This window comes from Pipistrellus kuhlii, unplaced genomic scaffold (assembly GCF_014108245.1).
Source record: "Pipistrellus kuhlii isolate mPipKuh1 unplaced genomic scaffold, mPipKuh1.p scaffold_m20_p_5, whole genome shotgun sequence".
Classification (NCBI taxonomy): Eukaryota; Metazoa; Chordata; class Mammalia; order Chiroptera; family Vespertilionidae; genus Pipistrellus; species Pipistrellus kuhlii.
In genome coordinates, this window is record NW_023425551.1 from 18397762 (window position 1) to 18409898 (window position 12137).

Consider the following 12137-nt stretch of genomic DNA (forward strand, 5'->3'; position numbering starts at 1 on the left):
TCATTTAATTCTTTAGTCCACTTCTCTTTTTAGAATCATTTTTCAGTTTTACTTCTGTGTTCTTGAAAATTTTTATCCTACATGGCAAACAATGCATTTTGAAATCTGGTGCAAAAGAACAGGTATATTCTGGGGACACACACACACACGCACACACACACTCACGCTTCAATCTTCCTCTTCAGAAGTTTATTTGTGCTAAAGTTAAAGAACACCAGGAAGCCTAGAATAGGATACATTTAAATACAATACTTCCACTCAAACAGAAAGACTTGTCACACTTTTTAAATAAAATGCTGTTCAAAAAAAACAAAAAAACAACTATAATCCATAATTATGTGTTCTTCCTAAAGCATGTTGTTTGTTTTGTTTTGTTTTGTTTTTGCTAATTCTGCTCTCTCTTGACACATTTCTTTAGAGACTATCAAATGTTCAGGATGAGTAGCAACATCCAGCAGATAATTCACTTTTAAGGTCTGAAATAACTAAATATTATAGTGATTTGAAATTAGAGCTCAAAGTATTTTCAAAGTTGGCCTACATATATTCACTACTTCATTTAGAGGAAGAAAAGTCATAATAACCATTAAAAAGAGTGAAGCAATCTCTATTTCTGAAATACATGCTGTGGAAAAGAATTGCTTAATATTTTACAACAACAGGAGGATTGGCTAAGATAGTCTACCCTACACCGATCTCCCCTCTTTTCACAACGCACTTTTCTGCTTGCTTCATTCAAAACCACACTCTGCCAGCGTCAGTTTACGGCCTCCATGCTGGGGAAACTAAAAGCATACACATTTAATCAAATTCCCGATAGAGAAAAAGGGGAAAGTGATCACCTGAACTTTTGCCAAGTTCATTACAAAACTGTTTTGCCTCCTCTTTCAGGGCACAAGCACCTTTGCACAAAACATGCAAATACTAATTCTCTAGGAGGGGAAACATTTTCGTGTTAAAAAAGTAGTGATTAAATTTAAAAACATTTGGGAGAGATATTTCATTTCATATATACTTATGTGGGGACTCACAAGGTAATTTTCGTCCCACATTCTAAATCCTCCTAACTGGCTAATAATGGAAATAACAGGAGACAAGTGCCCACTGCACGGGCTGCCCTGAGAATGGACCCAGAGGCACTGGGCAGCAAACGCGTTCTGGGGCCTCATGGACCAAGGAGAAGGCAGCTGGGAGATGGGAGGGAAACTCACAGGAGCAGAAAAGACCCGGCAAACATCCCAGAAACAAACCAGAAACCATGGCGGGGCTGGGAGGCGGGTGACAACCCTGTGGTGCTCCTTCTGCAAGAAAGGGGGAGGGTCCCAGGGTTTTCCTTCATTTTTTGTTTCTTAATAATTAGCTTAACATCAATAGCCCAGAAGGCACATTCTGGGTGGCAAACTTTGCTCCCCTTCACTGACAAGAGGAATCACTGTAGCTGCTTTAGGTGATATTTACCTGAAGTAGTTTCTGAAGTTTCAAGCTGCAAAGAAACTTCAAATTAGTTTTACATTTTAACAGAAAAGATGCTTATACTACCCATATATATCTATATATATCTATATATCTATATCTATATCTATATCTATATCTATATCTATATATATATATATGCTTATATATATAGATTTTATATATATACGTAGGGTCACAAACATGTCCCCCTCCCTGCAGGTGCTGCTTGATTTCCACCGTTGCTTGAAATAAGTCCATTTTGTGGAGTGGCACATGGCCAGGAGCCACATGGGAGCCGGGCACAGCCCTGCCTCAGGAGCCAGGGAGCCCCAGGGTTACAGGCCAGAGGGGTAGAGGGGAGAAGAGAGAGGAGACCTGCTTCTGCGTCAAGCAGTTTAAATGTCAGGTTCTGCATGCTGGCAGTGGTCGCCCTGCTCTGGCCCCCGCTCACTGCCAGGCTGACTGAGGAGCAGGCACCTCCCTGTAGCTCACACCTCACTGGGCATGCACCCTGACTAGCTTTGTCCTGCCTCTCCCCCCTCTGTCAATGACAGCAGACTTGGAGTGCTAAATGCAGCTTTTTGGCAAAGCTGTGTAAGTGGCATGCCTATATTAACTAGTCTTTCCCTTTAATCCTTTCCTGTTAAATAGTAACCTGATTATTACAATGCTATCAAATCTACTTCCAAAATATATCCCAAATCTATGACCTGCATCTTCATTTTTACCAATGTTAAAATTAATTAAACAAGAATGCCTTAGACTGAGTGTGAGAATAAACAGGTAATCTTTTTGTCAAAGAATAGTTTTGGAAGCCGCCATTTTGGACTGCATAACTTGGCAGCCACCATGTTGGCCCCATGACCTGCAGCTCCCCTGGGGGCCACCATCTTGAAATGGCAAAGACTAAACCTCCCTTTGAATTAGCCAATCGAGAAAAACTGCGTGCCTGAGCTCCAATTAAGAGTGAGGGACAGGTCACGTGAGTCAGGAATAAAAAGGGCAGTGGACCGGACCACCTGTTCAGTGTGTGACCATGTGCTGCGCACCCTCCTGCAGGAGTAAAGAAATCTGCCTTGCTGCCTGGCTCCCGAGTGTGCTTTGTGTTCTACCAGGACCCCTGAATTTTGGAGCTCCACCTTATTTCTTACACTGAAACAACGCTAATGCTATGACAGTCTCCATAAGCAAACCAAACTCTGGTCCTGTAAATGCCTCAAGGTTACAAAACTGAACCAATAGGGGCTGGCAGACTGGAGGGAAGCTGAGGGAGGTTGGCTGGCTACAGGAAGTTGGCTGTGAGAGTGCAATGACCACTAGAGGACAGCTCCTGCATTGAGCACCTGCCAGTTGTTCCGTTGGCTGGTCATAACAGTCACTTAGGCTTTTATATATATAGATTTTCCCAGATTAGTGTTTGGTGTGTGTGTGTGATATACCTATATATATACATATACACACAGATTGACTTTTAGAGAGGGAAGAAGAGGGGGGGAGAAGAGAGAGAGAGAGAGAGAGAGAGAGAGAGAGAGAGAGAGAGAGAGAGAAAGAGAAACATCAATGTGAGGAGACCTCAATTGGTTGCCTCCCACATGCCCCCTTACTGGGAACCAAACCTGCAGCCTGGGTATGTCCCCTGACCAGGAATTGAATCAAGGACATTTTGGTACATGGGATGATGCTCCAACCAACTGGGCCACACAAGCCAGGGCCACACACTGATATTCTTAAATAAACAAACACATCCTAAGCTGATCTTTACAGAAATATCAAGTCAGGAAAACATGATAGATTATCCTAAGTTCAGTCTGTTTATTGAAGTTAGTGATTTTATAACAAGTACTAGAGAAAAAAAAAAAACTATAAAAAAGCCTAGTTTTAAGTACACTAACTTACTTAATTCAATTAATATTTATTGAAATGGCAATGCAAAACAGGATAGAAATAGTTTTAAAAATTCCAACTTCTCAACTGCATAAAATAAACATACTGTGACAGAATTGAGTCTTTGTATCACTTGCTGCATCTTCATGGAAGAATCTTTTGTGTGGACAGAGTCCTCAATCTGAAGAGAGCCTTGTTGAGGCATGTTAGAACATAAAGCTTCTTGACTTTGGTGTATTCCGGGGAATGGAGGTGTTCCATTGTAGTGGTTGAATGTGTCAGCCTCCTGCTGGGCAACTAGAAAAATGAATCTATATTAGTTCAAATCATAATAGCAAGAGTGTAAAGAAATAATTAAGCCACCTACTAGTAACTGTAGCATTAAATAAATAAGAAATTGAACAATACATTTCAAATACTGGGCAATAAGACAACATGACTGGCAAAATGTAAAATTATTAAATGCTATAAACCATAAAGAAGAAATTTCAGATTATTTCCAGCCAGGCAGTATTATAATCAAGCCTTGAAAGCCATGCATTATCTTGGTCTGGTAAATATAACAATTGCATGAAAGCCTAATTTGAAATATCGATATAAATGTATAGAAAAAAATGATACACAAGATCAAAAGCATCCTAGCTGGTTTGGCAAAGTGGATAGAGTGTCAGTATGTGAACTGAAGGGTTGTGGGTTCAATTCTGGTCAAGGGCACAAACTTCGACTGCAGGCTCAATCCCTGGCCCCAGAGCATATTGGAAGGCAACCAATGGATGTGTCTCTCTCACATTTCTCTCTTTCTGTCTCACCCTTCCCTTCCATTGTCTCTAAAAATCAATACAGAAAATATCCTTGCATAAGGATTAATAAGCACAACAAAAAGGCATACTATAACAGAATTAAATAAAATGCAAAAAAAAAAAAAAAAATTTCACAAATCTATCTCCCCAAAGCAAAATGGTGAAAACTATTTCTCCATCACTCCTAATTCTAATATACATTTTATGCAAGATATTATGGTGTAAATGTAATTTAGCATTTTAATAATTTAAATGAAAATATCTTTCATATTTCTATTGTACAACAATGTAATTACCATTTTCATTTATTTACTTTACTGACTTTTTTAAGAGAGAGAAAGGTGGGGGAAGAGAGAGAGAAAGATTGATTTGTTGTCCTACTTATTTATGCATTTACTAGTTAAGTCTTGTATGTGTGCCCTGACCACGAATAGAACCCACAACCTTGGGGTATTAGGACAATGCCCTAACCAACTGAACTATCCAGCCAAAGCCTGTAATTATCATTTTTAAAAGCTTTACAGTATCATATCTAATGAAGCAGTATAATTTATTTGTGCATTCTTCTATTATTAAATACAAGAGGCCCGGTGCACGAAATTCGTGCACGAGGGGACCAGGGGTGGTGTCCCTCAGCCCAGCCTGCACCCTCTCCAATCTGGGACCCCTCGAGGGATGTCCAACTGCCTGTTTAGTCAATTTGTATACTGAAGTTAGTGGTTTTATAACAAATGGGCAGTCAGACATCCCTCTCACAATCTAGGACTGCTGGCTCCCAACCGCTCTCCTACCTGCCTGGCTGATTGCCCCTAACCACTTCTGCCTGCCAGCCTGATTACCCCCTAACCATTCCCTTGCCAGCTTGATTGACACCTAACTGCTCCCCTGCTGGCCTGATTGCCCCCAACTGCCCTCCCCTGCAGGCCTGGTCCTTCCCCAACTGCCCTTCCCTGCCAGCCTGGTTGCCCCTAACTGCCCTCCCCTGCCAGCCATCTTGTGACCACATGGGGACAGCCATGTTGTAATTACATGGGGACAGCCATCTTGTGCAAAGGTGTGATGGTCAATTTGCATATTACCTCTTTATTATATAAGATGGACAAGTTTTGTTACCTGAACATTTAAAGAGTTTTCATTAACATAAAATAAAAAACTCAGTAATCAAAATTAAAAAGCAAATGACACGTAAATAATTTTTTTCACCCCTGGCAAAAAATAGAACAAAAGGACCAGATATGCCCTCCTGCTTGAAACTATAAAAAAAATGGGCAACACACAGAGGGAACAAAGCTTTCTTTCCTTATAGATACGATTGTCTATGCAGATATAAGACTATGCTGAGACAAGTGAGAAATGTAAGGAGGAAAACTGAAGAAGGTATTCATTCTCAGGTTTTGGCCCCACATTTGTGTAAAAAATCTGAATGGAACCTTAAAAATAAGTCACTGGAACTAATAATTGACTTTAGCAAGATTTCAATATACATGAGAAATGTACAAAAATTAATTGTATTTCCACATACAAGAAGCAAAGAAATAGAATTCTTTTTAAATGCCATTAATGGCATAAAAATGTGACATATTTTGGGAAATATCTGATGAAACAGGTGAAAGATATGCACACTGAAAACTACAGAATGCTACTGAGAAAAACTGAAGAACCTAAATATAAAAAGATATATTGTGTTCATGGTTGGAATAGTCAATATTGTTAAGATGTCAATTCTCTCCAAAGGTTCCACATATTCAATGTAATCCCACTGAATATTCCAGGAGGTTATTTTTTGAGAAATCACCAAATTCTAAAAATCTAACGAAAAACCTAGAATAGCCAAAACAACTTTGAAAAAGATCAAAGGGAACTATCTCTCTCTCACTCTTCCTTCCTCTCTGAAATCAATAAACATTTTTTAAAAAAATAAAATTAATTTTATTCTCAAATATTCACAGATAGTTTAGAGAACAAGAGAAACATTAAAGATATAAAAGGGACCTATGGTTTAGAATTTGGAAGGCTTAACATTAGTAGATGGGTCGGGGATGAATAAATCAACACATGAAAATCATGTTCCATGGTCTTATTTGCTGTACAAAATTGTCCTTTTAACATTTCATTGATTTCTGCTTCTATGAATAGAAAGTAAAGCTGACTTTAACTATTTAGTGGCATTTTTTTCACTCCCTATGTTTTTGTATTTGCCAGACACATATTAGCCACAATTTCACTTTAAGCTCTGAGTGAGAAAGAATGCACAGAAGCATATATACTGATGTAAGCAACAGTTATACAGGATAGCAAACTTGGGTATTTATTTCATTCTTTTTTGCCAAACTGTATTTTCTAAGAATTATGCTATGCTAAGCATGATTTATTTATTTTATTAAGATTTTTTTTAACTAGTAAAAAATAACAAAAGGCTTTTCCTAAATATTTATGTTCCTTTATTTTTCCAGGCAATAAGACGGTTTTCAGAAAGGATTAAAATGGTCTAAATGGATGCAGATACATAATAAACCCCAAATTATGAATATTCGTTTCCATTGTCGAAAGGGTTTTCTATACAAAAGACATCTGACTGGATTTAAAAGAGTCAAATTAACATCCTACTCTGTCTTCAGCACCTCTCATTCTGTGACTGTATCAAGAGAGATTAAAAAAAAAATCTGCAGAAATATTCACAAAGACCTAGTTTCTCAGATATTAGAAATAAAAAAAGCTCCTTTCTTCTGAACTTTCATTCTTCCCCCACTCCAACATTACACAAATTATTCATCTATTTGTATAAGATCATACAGAGTATAAAAATAGGTTTTGATAGATGACTTTGGAAATTCCTTCAAGTTCTATGCATCTAACATTTCAAAGGTTTTCAGAACACTTTTACATAGGCCATGACTGGAGTATAATGTTGCAACTAAATAACTGTATTTCTTCACTATTTTCTTTTCTTCAGGCTAACTTAACTTTATACATTTAAAATTTAGCCCTAATCTAACCTGACATGTTTAAAACTCACAATTTTTACAGCCTCGCCCCTCTGTGAGAAGTGCACTAGAGCAGGTTCTGAGAATGCAAGGATGCCATGCCCTGCTTGGGGTCTGAGTCTTTGGAGGTCAGTAAGAAATGACTGCTGTGTGCTTCGCAGCACTGCAGAGAAATGGACATGGTGCTGAGAACACAGAGGTGGCAACTACATTTGCTTAAAGGAATGTTTTATCAATCAAAATACTTCTAAAATTATCTCCATCAGCTATAATTTGGGATTCTAAATTTTACAAAATTAAAAAAAATTTTTTAATGTCTTCAGAATCGACAATCCTTTGACTTATGTAAGTTCAGTGCTTTTGTATATCTCCTGGACTTTAAATAATTATAAACAATAACATGGTTTTCTCAGGAGATTTTTATCTTTATAAGAGGAAGAATGGAGGAAATAAGATATTTTAATCCAGTGCTATTCTTCTTCTTATTATTACTATCTATGTGTACTTACATTATTAACTTTAAAATAAAGTACAACTGAAAAACAGCATAGTATTTAACTTACACTACATTAACAGTAAGATTACCATCTAGTTCTATGTTTAATTCCTTTGTTCAAGGCCTATTATTATATACTAGAGGCTGGGTACACAAATTCTTGCATGGGTGGGGTCCAGCCAGTCACTCTGATTAAGGGTAGGACCAGCTGGCCAACCTTCCTCATCCCTTCTCTCTGGGCCAGCCTAATCAGCCCCAATCAGGGTGGCTGGCCAGACCCCACCCATGCATGACTTCATGCACCGGGCCTCTATATGAAATAAAGTTCTGTTGTTTATAAGCTGCCTGAATGAACTAAAATAAGAATGATCAAGGGCTTACAATGTTTTATATTGTATTTTACTGGGCCCAACTTGTTCCTGCTTCAACTAATCTTAAAATACTATGTGGATGAATCCAAAAAGTTATATTGAGTAGCACTTTAATTCTAGTAGCCTAAGTAATTTTAGGGCCTGTTAGTAATCATGTATTTCCCTGACACATTTTATATATCAAGTAGAAATAATGATGTCATTAAAAATAACTGTTCAAAAATAATGAAAGAAAGTATAACAGATTTATGTCTCATAGCCAACCAAATGGGAGAGCAACTAACATCATTTGTTAACTTCATTAGTTAAACACCAACATATAGTAATTATTACTAAACTAGAGGCCTGATGCACAAAGGCTTGTGCATGGCGTTTACTCCGGCCCGGAGCTGCCTTTTTGCCTTCTCTCTGAGCTGCCTTTCTGCCTTTGCAAGTTGTCCAGAGGCCCAGAGTGGCTGGGGCAGTGCAGAACATCCTGCCCCTGGCTGCTTGACATCTGTGTATGCAAATTAACATGCCATCTTTATTGAGTTAATTTTCATATCACTCCTGGTGGGCTGGTGGGTGTTACAAAGGTATGGTCAATTTGCATCTTTTTCTTTATTAGTGTAGATTCCCTGAACTACATGCTATTGTTCTTTTGTTGGTATCCTTTTCCATTGTCAACTCATTATCACACATCATGCTATTCCACTGAAAATGTGTAATGCATCTATTGCTACAGAAAATAGATAGAATTTCTCAACTACAGACTCATTCTTGAACTCTAATATATCTAAACTTCGCCATGCTTTGTACTTTCATTTTATCCTTTGACAAAATAGTGAGATCAAAAAGAACAGGTATTTAAATTCAACATGTGGATAAAACAGATGCAGAAACACTAAATTAGTTGACTAGGGTCAAACAAAATGTGATGGCATTTTGTCTAGAATCCCAATACTCTTACTCAGGCCTTTCCCACCACACTGCTGTTCATTTTTGCACCATACAATGCTTCTTTCTTTGTGCACATTAAAAAGCACCAATGGCCAAGACCGGTTTGGCTCAATGGATAGAGCGTCGGCTTGGGGAATGAAGGGTCCCGGGTTCGATTCCGGTCAAGGGCATGTACCTTGGTTGCGGGCATATCACCAGTAGGGGGTGTGCAAGAGGCAGCTGATCGATAACTCTCTCTCATCAATGTTTCTAACTCTCTATCTCTCTCCCTTCCTCTCTGTACAAAATCAATAAAATATATTTAAAAAAAAAAAAAAAAGCACCAATGGAAGCATAAAAAAAAAAGCCTGGGTAAAGAATTCAGGGCTATGGTTTATGCTCAAAGCCATTCAATTGACTAAGTTTTCCATGTCTTCAATCCTTAAATGACATAAGCTTTCAAATCAAAGTATCCATTAGTGAAGAATATTAAAATAGATGCTTCAGGATAATGATCATGAAATAGGTAGTAGAGCATGTCTTAAAATATGGCATTTTATTTTTTAATTTATTGTACTAGGCTAATAATATATATTTAAAACACTAACCTACAATCAATTACTTTTATTACTGCATGATCTTATCTGAGTTTGTTTTCTAATCATTCATCATTAGAACTTTAAGAATATAATTGTTATACATAAAACTAGAGATATCAAATTTATTTCAACTAGACATAATCGTATTGCAAAAATGTTGTTATAATAGTTACATTAAAATTTAATGCTTCTAATAAAGAACGTTTATATTTTGGACTACACTGAGAATGGTTTACTACATTACAATTACCCCGCAAATTTGTAAAGCAGTAACCATTAACAATAATAGTAGAGTAGCAAAGTTCCTTTTAATCTTAAAGCGTTTTCCTAAATATTAAAAATGAAAACAAACAACACATTTCACCAGAGGAATATTTGGCTGCATTCTTAAATTACTGCAGGATACAGGAAATGCAAAGATTACAAAGATTACATGTCTGTGACAGACAGTTTGATGGTTAAGAGCATGGGCTCTAGAGTTGAAGAGTCTAGAATCAAATGGTAGCCCAATCACCAACTGTGTGGCCTGAGGCAAATTACTTCATTCTCTCTGTACCTCAGTTTCATCATTTGCAAAATGAGGACAGTTAATAGCATCTACCTCATGGGAGTTGGGGAGTTCTGTTTTAGATAATATATGTAAAATGCTTGTAAGAATAGGGGACATATAATAAATGCTTGATAGATATTAGCTACTACTACCACTATTATTATTAGCCCCAAATCTATTAACTACACATGACTTTCATTCTGTATTTTTATACAATTTAAGGAAATAATTCTATTTTACAGAATCTGTTATTCTTATTTCATACATTTGTTCCACATCAGTAATATACCAGGTCCTGTGTTACACATAAGGCATTATAAACACCAAGGTCTTTTGGTCAAAGAGTAAGTTAATATAACAAAAATTTTTATAGGTGCCTGAACATTGCCCTAAACTCTACTAAAGCATGTCAAAATGTGAAAAATAAAACTATACACAATGAAAACATAGGTGGTCATTAATGAATATGAATTCTATAACAAAATAATTTTAGTGTCAATGGAAGAGAGTGCTTTTCAGTTTAACTAAAGTTTTTCCAGAGGTTTAATCAACTACTTAGGGAACACAAAGAATTGGAATAGAGCATGAAAACCTGAGTGTGATTCCTGGAATATTACAGGTGCTCAATAAAGATTTGTCTCGTCTAAGACTAGGACTGAAAAGCATCCCAGACTTAATGCTGACTCAGGAGATATTGCCACCTAGTGAAATATTAGGCTCATTACCTGAAATTATCAAGTAATGTTTAGAACTTCCCTAATTTGATCTTACTTAAAATACATACATGTACATTCAACCTAAGTCAGTATTCAGACTAGGTGATGCACTGGTAATAAAAAGATAAATAAGCTGCTATGTCTGCTTCCTACAAACTATAGATGATACAAAGAAACCAGAGAGATATAAAGTAAATGGTATTGTAGGGAAAAAAAAAGTTTGCTTAATAAATAACCAAAAGCTAACATTTTAGAAAATCTGCTCAAAAAGGCAGTTCAGTGTAGCAAATAAAATCACGGTCTCCAAATACAGACTGTATGGATCCAAATCCTGGCTCCTGTAAAGTGGGGTAATTATAGAACCTATCTCATAAGATTATTGTGACAAATTAAATAGGTGTAAAGTGCTTAAGACGGGCCCAGAAATACAGAAAGTGCTTTGTAAGTATTAGCTATGATTATGACTAAATGTAGAGCAGGAACCTAGAGACTGAGGTAGATAAATATTGATTAATAACATAACATTATTGCTAAAACTAGCCTTGTGAATGTAACTCAGTAGAGGCCGTTTCTGTGACTAGTACTCTGTTGTTATGGGAATCCTTAAAGTACATTATTTGTGGTATTCTGTGACTAAATTTCGTATTACTAGATGATTAACCCTTCAGCATCAGGCAAATAAAACTGCCTTCTGAAAGTAAAAATCATATTTCTTACCAAAAAAAGCAAAAAGTCAGTAGAATGAAAGACTCAAAAGACCACAACTGAACATATGCTTAACAAGGAAAGATGCTTGCTGATTCTTCACAGGTTCTGCTAGAACTGAAAGATGGATGATACATTTTGCTACTATTGTGGTCTTATCCGCAGCTTATTTAACTTGTAAAAAAAAAATCTTGCTCTATTTTCCTTGAAAATTACCTGAATATATCAGCAGCTCCGATAAATACTTTTTAAAAGCCATGTAACTGTTCTATATCCTTCAAATTTTGTACTATTAATAAGTTTATGGAAAGCTACATGTAAATTTTATTTTCAGACCAGAAAGTCTAGGCAAAACAAGTGTGTGTGTATGTGTGTGTGTGTGTGTGTTAGAGGCCCAATGCATGAAATTCGTGCTGGGGGCCTCAGCCCAGCCTGCACTCTAACTTTCATTTTCTAATGGATATATACCATGCACAAGAACTGTGCTAAAACTTGGATTGCTTGAGATTATGTAACCTCTTCTTAGCTTCCTCTTTTTAAAAATAAGCAGCAAAGAGTTTGGACAATATGTTTAAAAATTTTAAGTTTTCATTTGTTTTTAAAGGTAAGAATGTAAAAAATCATGTTCTAAATACAATGCACAAATTTTAATTTCATAT

At 36.7% G+C, this 12137-nt stretch overlaps 1 protein-coding gene across 24 annotated transcripts in view; it reads right to left on the reverse strand.

The window, feature by feature from the left end:
• The window catches only part of AHI1 (Abelson helper integration site 1), a 152312-nt gene that overhangs the window by 94855 nt on the left and 45320 nt on the right, over positions 1 to 12137 (reverse strand). For all 24 annotated transcript variants that reach the window (XR_006739956.1, XR_006739955.1, XR_006739954.1 and 21 more), the window contains one exon: positions 3446 to 3636. Coding sequence is in view for 21 of the 24 variants with exons in the window: in XM_045572623.1 (XP_045428579.1) it covers positions 3446 to 3636 (191 nt within the window). In the remaining 3 variants the exon portion in view is untranslated. The remainder of the gene's footprint in view (positions 1 to 3445; positions 3637 to 12137) is intronic.